This window comes from Puntigrus tetrazona, unplaced genomic scaffold (genome assembly GCF_018831695.1).
Source record: "Puntigrus tetrazona isolate hp1 unplaced genomic scaffold, ASM1883169v1 S000000746, whole genome shotgun sequence".
Taxonomy (NCBI): Eukaryota; Metazoa; Chordata; class Actinopteri; order Cypriniformes; family Cyprinidae; genus Puntigrus; species Puntigrus tetrazona.
Window position 1 is genome coordinate 361,607 of NW_025048355.1, and position 10,825 is coordinate 372,431.

General features: G+C 37.5%; 2 protein-coding genes across 2 annotated transcripts; one reads left to right on the forward strand and one right to left on the reverse strand.

Annotated features, from left to right (window-relative positions):
* Window positions 1–370: 370 nt before the first annotated feature.
* sdha (succinate dehydrogenase complex, subunit A, flavoprotein (Fp)) lies at window positions 371–8,029 on the reverse strand. Its single transcript, XM_043233090.1, has 15 exons — window positions 7,887–8,029; window positions 6,790–6,873; window positions 6,499–6,660; window positions 5,744–5,887; window positions 5,458–5,622; window positions 5,208–5,356; window positions 4,437–4,561; window positions 3,952–4,120; window positions 3,611–3,806; window positions 2,984–3,155; window positions 2,597–2,715; window positions 2,321–2,432; window positions 1,731–1,861; window positions 1,192–1,305; window positions 371–1,007 (listed from the first exon to the last, which is right to left on the reverse strand). Exons 1-15 carry the CDS (start codon window positions 7,944–7,946, stop codon window positions 921–923), a joined length of 1,989 nt encoding a protein of 662 aa, XP_043089025.1. The 5' UTR covers window positions 7,947–8,029; the 3' UTR covers window positions 371–920.
* Window positions 8,030–8,591: 562 nt separating this feature from the next.
* ccdc127b (coiled-coil domain containing 127b) lies at window positions 8,592–10,144 on the forward strand. Its single transcript, XM_043233082.1, has 3 exons — window positions 8,592–8,794; window positions 9,156–9,290; window positions 9,382–10,144. The coding sequence occupies exons 2-3, from the start codon at window positions 9,167–9,169 to the stop codon at window positions 10,062–10,064; spliced, it is 807 nt and encodes a 268-aa protein (XP_043089017.1). The 5' UTR covers window positions 8,592–8,794; window positions 9,156–9,166; the 3' UTR covers window positions 10,065–10,144.
* The last annotated feature ends 681 nt before the right edge of the window (window positions 10,145–10,825 follow it).

Consider the following 10,825-nt stretch of genomic DNA (forward strand, 5'->3'; position numbering starts at 1 on the left):
AAAAAAAAAAAGCTATTTGTATGACAATTACGTTTCCGCTTACATAAACACTTTCTTTGTATCTCAAACATATGAATTTAAATAACAACATTAAATTATACTTTATCTAAATAAGTTTTCCAGTATAAATATAAATCATACAAATTCTGGCTTAGTTTATACAACCCTATTGCAGTTTATCAGGATCACCGAGCCTGAGCTTTTCTGTGAACTCAGCTGCCATCCACAGGCAGATGGCCTTCACAACAACTAAGTATTCTCAGAAAGCCAACACAAATACAAATACATGCATTGTGTGTACACTTGCACACTTCAAAATGTATGCATGTAAAAAACACATATATTGGATCTGTAACATTGACTACAATAATTATCATCCAGATCATCTTTATTGAGTTTAAACAGAACCTACAAAACAAAACATGCAAGATGTACAGAACTTTACATACAGATGAGATGTGAGTATATTTTAGAGTGAAAGGCCACCAGGTCAAATACACGTGAAAGCGTACTCTTCATCAGCATTACAAACTGCTAAGTTGAGGAGTTTACTAGTTTAATCTATTTTCCACAAGGTGCAAGTGCTTCTTTTCAGCGTCATGACGATCATTTAACATTTAAATATTAAATATTTAATGATTCACTTGCCAGCACAGTTCAAAGCAAACATGATGGATGTGTTTCAGATAACATAAACCGGTATCACACAGCTGTTACTGAGGTCTTCATTTGCAGAAGAGTTGAATCTTTTAACACAGAGTCTGACTAGTAGCTTCTCAGTTGCAGTGATATTTCAGCGAGTTTTATTGTGGTCATATTTAAATGAAGTGTAGCCTGTCCAACACAAGATATTCATTAATTTATTGGCTGATTATAAATAAGCAAAAGGGCGGAGTCAGCTGGGGCACGTCAGGATGTGTTTAATAGGAGCGGATTGCAGGGGGAATGGCAGCACAGTCTTCTGCGTTCAGAGAGCTGTCAATCACGGGTCTGTATTCCAGAGTAACCTGAAACACACGTTTGTTTGTGTTAACTCAACTCATGTACTTTTTTTTTTTTTTTTTTTTTTTTACAACAGCTTTTTCCTTTATGCTGAGTAACAAGAAAGATTTAAACAGTGAACAAATGAAGTAAAAGCTAAAAATGGCAAAAAGCTCTCATAATGAACCGGCTGATTCACTAGATATTCACCTTTCCTGTCTTGGGATCCACATAGGACAGTGTGTGTTTCCTCCAGTGCTGTTCGAAAGGCTTCTTCACTTGTCCCTGCAGAGGTTTGGAGTAATCATACTCATCCACACGGTCCTGCAAGAAAACAGTGTAACAAACCCATTAAAGATGCAAACATGACAGTTGTGTTTTTACAGCTTTGGCACTTTTTGGCATTAACTGATGAACTGGAGAGGTGTGGATTATTGTGAAGTTTTTATCAGCTGTTTGGACTCTCATTCTGACGGCACCCATTCACTCCAGAGCATCCATTGCTGAGCAAGTGATGTAATACTACATTTCTCCAAATCTAATGCCATGACAAATTCATCAACATCCTGAATGGCCTGAAGGTAAGTACATTTTTGGGCAATTTTTTTCTTGTGTGTACTATTCTTTAAACTGTAGAACAATGTAATTTTTACAGATTAAATGTACAGAGCAATAGAAATTCAAAGAGCTTTATTGCAGCTATGTAAATTGCTGTCCTTAGACAAGCATGCTGGTTTCAGAAAGTTCACCTTGAAGTCCTCGCGGGCGTGAGCTCCTCTGCTCTCTTTACGCGCCTCAGCAGAGACGATTGTTTGCACCCCGTTTAACATCAGATTCTGCAGCTCCAGAGTTTCCACCAGATCAGTGTTCCAGACAATGCCTGAAGACATAAAAGCAGCATAAAATTATATAAGAACCGTCATATTTCAATGAAACAATCTTGTAGTACAATAATGCAGTTGAAAAAACTAAAAGCTAAATTTATACTCATTGCAAATATGCTAGCGTTTAAAATTTTTAAGACTTTAAGATTTTTAAGATGTTGTCTCTTCTGCTCACCAAGGCCACATTTATTTGATTAAAACTGAGTAAAAGCAGAAAAAATTTGTTTAGAAAAAATTTGCAGTATAAGTTTTCTATCTGATTAGGATTTTAAAAATATTAGCCCATTTATTTCTAAATTTTAAAGCTCAATTTTAGCAGCATTACTCTTGTCTTCAGCACCACATGATCCTTCAGAAATCAATCTGGTCACATTTAATTAATTAAATGCATCACTGCTGGATTAAACGTGTTAAACACTCCAAACCCAAACATTTATACAATAGTGTAGTCTGACCTCTGTCAAATGTCTTAATATCATCCAGTGACTTGTAGATGGTGTCCATCTTTTCACAGCCCTCCTTCAGGACGTCTCCAGTGCGGAACACAGCGGCGTGGCTCTGCATGGTCTGAGGCCCAAACAAAACAAAACATTTATTTTGAAATGAGTATCTTGTAATGACGACTTAAGATCATAAAATGAGGCTATTCTTCAGCAGCAATATTCCTAGCATCATCCATTGGATCAGTGTATAATTTTATGATCTTTAAGGAAATAAAGAACTGCAGTGACCTTCTGCATATTCAGTCTGATCTCTGAGGTTCTGGTGCTGCCGTTAGCGAAGCGGATTTTGTCCAGATTGGCGACAGACGCCTCTCCTGCATTGGGTTTCAGAGGGGAAAGCTTCTCTCCTATATGAGAAAGGATGAGTGTCACACAACTGTTTTATATATAAAAATATACTATACATATATAACCATTGATGACATAAAACTTGTAAAAAAAATAAATAAATAAAAAAAACCCCCAAAAAAACAGTTTGAATGTTGCCGTTCAAATTTTGGTGTAAAGGGCAATCATTCCTTCTCCATTTCTGGGTGTAGTAGTATTAATATATATTAATTAAATGCCATGTCAGCATCTTAGGCTATTTTTAATTTCGGGATAGAATTGAAATACCTGGAGTGTCTATTTCAGCAATGGTCAGGGCACAAGCACGTCCAAACACAACTAGATCCAGTAGTGAGTTTGCACCCAGACGGTTTGCACCGTGCACCGACGCACAGCCGGCCTCACCGCAGGCATACAGGCCTGGCACCACCTTATCCTCTCCGTTCTTATGGGTGATGACCTGCCACGATTAGAGAGAAGATATTAATATCATGTTCTCATGAGTCCCTTCCAAACAGTGACGTCATTTTAGTTTTTAACCCTCATAATGCACTCAAAATCAGTATACATATTTTCATGACCATTTGGATGCAAAGAATCTGTATTTTATAAAACTGTCATAACCTAATTTTTTTTTTTTTTTTTTTTACATCTAAAAGGTACTCCATATACACATATACATACATATACACATATATATAAAAAAATCAGTGTTAAAATATATGACTTAATTTTAAATAAAACTTGCTGATACAATTTTTTTTAGTAATACAAAACTGTTAGAACTATATCTCTAATGAAAAACTGCATACACTAATAATTGGTACTATGAAAAACAGTGCAGGGCAAATAACACTCCAAATGCTTATTCTAGTGATAATAATAGTCATGCTACAAAATAGGCTGAATACCTACCTGTCCCTTATAGTTGGTGGGGACGCCGCCCATGTTGTAGTGTACAGTGGGTAATACTGGGATGGGCTCTTTTGTGACATCCACTCCAGCAAAGATCATGGCAGTTTCAGAGATGCCGGGCAGGCGAGTAGCAAGCTGCTGGGGAGGAAGATGATGGAGCTGCAGATAGACGTGGTCTTTATCTGGACCAACACCTCTGGAGGGAACAGGGTGGAAATCACCAGTTCATTCGTTAATCAGTTACTTACTGGATTTGCAAATGAAGTTAATAACAAGCTTTAAATTAAAAACATAGTGAGCATTTCGGACTAATAGTACAGTAAATATTAAGTATTATGTACCTTCCTTCTCTGATCTCAATAGTCATGGACCGTGAGACCACATCCCTGGAGGCCAAATCTTTAGCATTGGGTGCATAACGCTCCATGAACCTCTCTCCTTCGCTGTTGATCAGGATCCCTCCTTCTCCACGGCAGCCCTCTGTGATCAGGCACCCAGCTCCATAGATTCCTGAGAGAATTACATCAGAGGTCATTAAAAACCAGCCATAGGGTGGATGAGGGGATCAGTGGACGAGCTGGATATTTATAACACATCTGATCGAGTATCAAAACAGTCGCATGCAAACACAGCAAAGAAACAGTACAACCACGACTGTAATATATATAACCTCTAGTTTATGTGAGACATAATCATGTTGTAAACTATACTAAAGATGCAGCTCGAGTAAATCGTTTCCTCACAATCAGTGGTGAAGATTTGGTTGTGACGCTTTATATGACAGCAAATGAAGACTTTTCCAGGCTTATGTAAGAAAGCAGCTGACCTGTGGGGTGGAACTGCACAAATTCGAGATCCTGGCAAGGCAGTCCAGCACGGGTCACCATGGCATTACCGTCTCCTGTGCTGGTATGGGCTGATGTACAGCTGAAGTATGTGCGACCATAACCGCTGCACAGAAAACAAGATGTATCCTTATTTGTATCAACATGTGCTACTGCAACACCAAGCTTAATTTACCTTTTTACAAATAGCATTATTTTTAAATAAATCATTAAAGAAGATTAAAAAAAAAGGTACATTTTTTTTTATTTTAGTGAACAGACAGAAACAAACTCCTAAAAATGTGATTACCATTGTACGAAAAAGCTATTTCTGTTTTCAAGAATCCCTCTGTAATATGTTTTGTTGTCAGTATTCAAAGTGAAATAAGAGTAAAATACATACAATATATATATATACATATAATACTGAATGTTATGATTATTCATACACGTGTTTTAATTTACTATATGTGAAAACGTAGACATTTTTCTTTAGAAACCTAAAAACTCATGAGAAATGTTCAGCAAGTAACTGAAATAAAGTTTAAAATAAAAAGGTGTGAAAAGAACTAAAGCACATAAGATTATTAAATATAAAATTTAATGCTGAGCAACAAAAGACTTATCACATCCAAAAAGCTTTGTGTACATAACATATATATGTATGCGTGTGTGTGTTTACTGTGTATATTATATATAATAATAATAATAATAATAATAGCATATAAATAATGCTAAATGCTTAAGACATGAAACCGGATCAGTTCTCTTACCCAGTGGCAATGACGGTGTTCTTGGCTCTGAAGCGGTGGATAGATCCGTCCTCCATGCACAGCGCGATGACTCCCTTACACTCTCCATCCTCCATCAGCAGATCCAGGGCAAAATACTCCACAAAGTAACTGGTGTCATACCTTAGAGACTAGACACCAACAAACACAATCAGACAGCGTTCCAGTTTAATCACAGCCTTTAAAGTCTTTAGAGTTTAGCATGGAATCACATTCACAGACTCTCACCCACCCGTCCATAGAGTGTGTGAAGAAGAGAGTGACCCGTTCGGTCCGCCACACAGCAGCATCTGTGAGCCTGACCTCCTTTACCAAACTTCAGACTCTGGCCTCCGAAGGCACGCTGATAGATCCTACCGTCCTCGGTGCGGCTGAATGGCATACCGAAGTTCTCCAGCTGAAAAGACACACCGACCGCTGATGAGACTGTAGGAACTGGCAAATAAATCACTCATGCTGAGGCTACATAATACTCGAGTTAGCCAATATCACATGGCAATCGTGTAACTGTGTCACACCTCCACCACTGCAGCAGGAGCCTGCTCCGTCATGTAATGAATGGCATCCTGGTCTCCCAGCCAATCAGACCCCTTCACTGTGTCATAGAAGTGCCAACGCCAATCATCCTCCTCCATGTTGCCTAATGCAGCATTGATCCCACCCTGTTTTAACAAAACAAAAAAAGAGACGAGAAAGTTGTAATCCACTATAAATGAACTTTTTTTTTTTTTTTTATCAAGACAGACAAGTGTTTAATGTATATAATATCACAAATATATATATAATTTATAAAATATGAAAATACACACAAATGTATTAATAAAATATTACTTATATAATATATAACATTGTGTTTATATATAATGTAATCATGTAATATGATCAATATTAATAATGTAACTGTGTTCACACACAAACATATATAGCTTTTTTTAAATTTTATAAATTATGAACAATAATACCAATAATATCTTTAGGCTATAAAAAAAAAAAAAGATTGCTGCATTAGTTTGAACAACACTTAAAACCGCCCACTTATCAGCTCTTTTATTTTTCAAAGTGGTGTAAGAGTATCAGAGGTGTCGTTTCAAAGGTTGAACTTCACTGTGAACCTTAGACTTCTTTAGCTGAAAAACCTATATATATATATATATATATATATATATATATATATATATATATATATATATATATATATATATATATATATATAAGAGAGCAGATTGTTTTGCTACTAAATGATAATGAGAAATGCAAGAGAAAATCTCCAAACCTGTGCAGCCACCGTGTGTGAGCGGGTGGGGAATAGTTTGGTGACACATGCCGTGTTAAAGCCGGCCTCTGACAGGCCGAACGCCGCGCGCAGCCCTGCACCACCAGCTCCAACCACCACAGCATCAAACTCATGATCTACTACTGGATACTGAGTGGAGATCTGAGGAGACAAACACCAACAACACAACGATCAACGCATCTGATGTTGTTTCACTGAAGGGGGAATAACCTTATTAGCCTGCAAAGGTGCTACATATGCACACCATTATTAAGTCATTTTAATACTTACACCATCTGAGACTTTTGCATCTCCCTTTTTTCCATAGATTGAGAAATGAAACTTGCGGTTGCTCGTCTGGCACACCGCTGGCAGCTGGATGAAACAACAAAACCATCTTTAACTGTTAATAACTCATTTAATCACAGCATTCAAAATTTAGCTTTTATGTATCATATTTATTCAATCCTAATTTAATTGTATAGTGCTTTTTCAGAAATTAATTTTGCTGTATTTCAATTAAGTTAATTTATGTTTCATCTTCACTTCCCTTCTGTTTTAATTATTTTTTTTTTTTTTACATTTGTTTTACTTTCCTTTTTCCACCTTGTCTGGGTAACTGAAATCATGCATAAAAGCAAATCCTATCTGCAATAAGAAAGCCTGAGATTCTTGGTGTAAAACACCATTGTAATACAACATAGTCACATCAATGTTGAGACATCAAAATATAGATTCATTTTAATTTATATTCATATATTTTTAAGACTGTTTGAGGGCATATGCTATATATAATTTATGAGAAATGAATTTATCTTTATGCTTAATAAACATGTTTGTGACACATGACACATCTACAATTATCAACAGGTTACTAGCTAGTGAGTTATATATGTAATGAACACCAATCACAATGCTCAAGAAAGGCAGCCTGCTTATATTCTCATAATCAATAAAAAAAAAAAGAATAAAAACCTTGCATGTAGCTACTTGAAAAGTGAAAATACCTATTATAATGACATAAGCATTCAGCATCACATGGCTAATGCTAACACCGCCTGCTTGACCTTCAATGGATTGCTGTTTACAAAACCTCTAAACTTTGTTTTTATGAAATGCCACAATGCATACAGACAAAAGCCCTCAAGCATCGCGGCTAAAAGACAGGCTCAGTTAACAATTTCACATAAAACGCACACTCCTATAACAGAGGTATTGATATTACGTACCAGTGTTACTTAACCCAGCAGATGATGGTTACAAAACGAACACAAAACAAACTACTTTAGATCATAGCGTCATCTGCTAATAAAGCAGTTATACTTCTGGCCTGCACTGGACACATGCCATTAAAACTCAAGGTATTCTGAAGACCTGAGAGGACTTACAGCTTTAGATGACACAATCTTTCTCCCGAGGACACGGGAGGCAGCGCACACTGCGGCCATGTTGCTCGATTCTGAGGAGCTCGCGAGCGGAAGTCCGATTCATTTCCACCAATCGGTTCTTTTGAACATGTAAAATGAATCAAATGAAAAACTTTCTGTGCTTAGCTCCACGTCGCGACGATTAGATTTCAGTTAAAAGTTGTTTGCGTGCGTAGGTCAGTTTATCGTAGCATTGATTCAGCTCTATTAACCTTCATTAACATATCGTTCATATATTCGGTTCACTTAACTTTCGTTCTCAGCTTAAGTTTTAAGCTTAATGTAGGTTGTTGGTTATAACCACTCGGAAATCGGGTTTCTATCAACTAAGTATACTTAATCGATATTCATTTAAAACATGAATATAAATGCTTAATATAGAGTGAAAATAAAACAAATAGGACGTACATTCTTGAGTAATAAATTAATGACAATTAAAAAGGAATTATTTTAGTTTTAAAAATGTTGGTTAAAATCTGCTATTTACTTTAACGCGCAATTACATAAAATATTGCCGTGCAAATTGGTATTAGCCACCTAGCTATTAAGTTCAACCTGTGATTGAAAAGACTCAAGCGATTCGGTTCGAATGAATCATGAATCACTATCCAGATTCGCAGCTTCAGGCTGGACCGTACCAAATGATTGACAACAGTGGGGGGGATTTGTCGGTTAGCGTTGTGCAAAAAACAAACACGCTTTGAAACTCGGTGGAGTTTCACACTTCGATGGACGGTTTCACACCGTCGCACTTAAAATAAGCGATAATTTTGTCCAAAAATACTGACTAAGGCGTTAGTCCTATTTATGGATGGAAGCGACTATTTGAATCTATTTGATAAGGGACAAGTGCTTTGATTACCTGCAAGGTAACATAGAGATTTGATGTAGTATGACATTGCCAATATGTACTGTGCTTGCATGATTATTAGTAAATGGTCTCTATTAAAAGAATAGCAACTTGTCAAATCGCTTATGGATGTCGTGGAACCAGGAAGTGTCATACATAATCTAGGAAAGTCTTGCGCTTCTCGAGTTTATATTTAGCAACTGAATGAGAACGCAGCATCAGTTTCATCTTGTTTGCTTAAGGACAGTAAAGCATCACTATAAATTCAAATTGGGGAAATGTTTTCTTGAGTCATTTAATGTCAGAATTTGCAGCTGCCTTTCACTTTTTATATGATATTGGTCAAATGTTTGATGTAGAAGTATCCATTTATTTTTCAGCTGCAGTCCACATGAATAACCTGAATGACCCTCAAGACTGGAATATAAGGCCAGAGAGGCAGGGGGGTGGTGGTGGTGACAGCAGCAAGTGGAACTATGCCCTTCTTGTGCCCATTCTGGGACTTGCTGCCTTTCGTATGTACTGCACAACACCATTGCTTCAGTAACATGTGCATTGTGATGAATTGCATTTCATCATTTATTTTGTCTTGTTCTAATGTCCTAGGATGGATCTGGTCCAGGGAGTCTCAAAAGGAAATCAGGGAGGCCAAGGTCAAGTATGAAAAGACCGTAAAGTCAATCCAGAAGGACCTGGATGTGAAATACCGAAAGGCGCTTTCTGAAGATCGCAGAGAAACAGCTCAGCTCGAGCTTGATCTGGAGAAAGAAAAGCAGCGGGTGCATGGCTACCGTCAAGCCCTGGCTTCCCAGAGTCAGCATCTCGAGGAGGAACGCAGAGGCATGAGGTTAGAGCGTGAAGTTTTAGAAAATGAGAGATCTAGATTGCGTTACGCGGGGCCTAGTAGTGCCCTCTTCCAAGGGGCCCTGGAAAAGGAGAAGGAGAGAGAGCAGAGGGCTTCACTGGCTCTGAAGGACGTAGAGTACAGGCTGGTGGAAAGGCAAAGGGCCTTCTGCAGTATTTTGGTGTCTCGTGCAAGGAGGGTGGAGATGGAGAAGGACCTTCTTGTTCGTACGGCCAAAGAGCCCCTTCTTGCACATCTGGAGATGGAGGAAGGTCTCAGGGATATTTTTAAGAATGATCGTAGCTGCGCTGAGTATCTCAACATGGATGAGCGGAGGAATGGGAGTCTGATGTGGCTGTATCTCAGATACTGGAAGCTGCAGCTCACTCTTCAAACACACCAGAGAGCTGAGGAGGCTATCACTGGCACACAGACAAAAAAGTGACATCCGGTGATCAGAAATGAATCTGTGTCACTAAAATTATGTGTTGAAGATCTCGTTGTCAATAAAGTTAATGAGATTCAGTTTTGTTACATTGTTTTCTTTGTGGAAAGAGCAACTTAATAATAGTAGTTTGCAGAGAATTTAATATTTGCTGAGACTATATGAGTTTCTTCGTCAAAACAGATTTGGAGAACATTACATCTCTTGCTCACAAATGCAGTGTGCAGTGAATGGGTGCCGTCAGATTAAGAGCTAATGAACATCTGATGAAAACATCACAATAATCCACACCTGCAAGTGAAGTGAAAAGCTGCATGTTTATATATATATATATATATATATATATATATATATATATATATATATATATATATATATTACATACAGTTTTCAAACCAACAGGAGTAAAGCCACACCTAAAGTGTAGGAACATCTTGCAAGAAATGTTTTGCTTGCAGTGAAAATGACGGAGAAAACAATAAATATTACATACTGTATTATAAGAAGGCCTAAAACAATATTTAAACGTATGAGTTGGATCATTTAGGTATAAAGCAGCCAGCTTGAACATTTTGCTATAAAATGGGCTTTTGATGACCTTCTTCAAGAAACCAGTAAAGAAAAAGATTTGCTTTTGCCTTTGGTATGCACTAAACAACACAAATGCCCTTAGGCTGATGAGACACAGAGCAACATTTTGAGCAATGTTGCTGTCAACAGGCAGCCAGGTAAAACACAGTGCCCACGACCGATCCAGATAG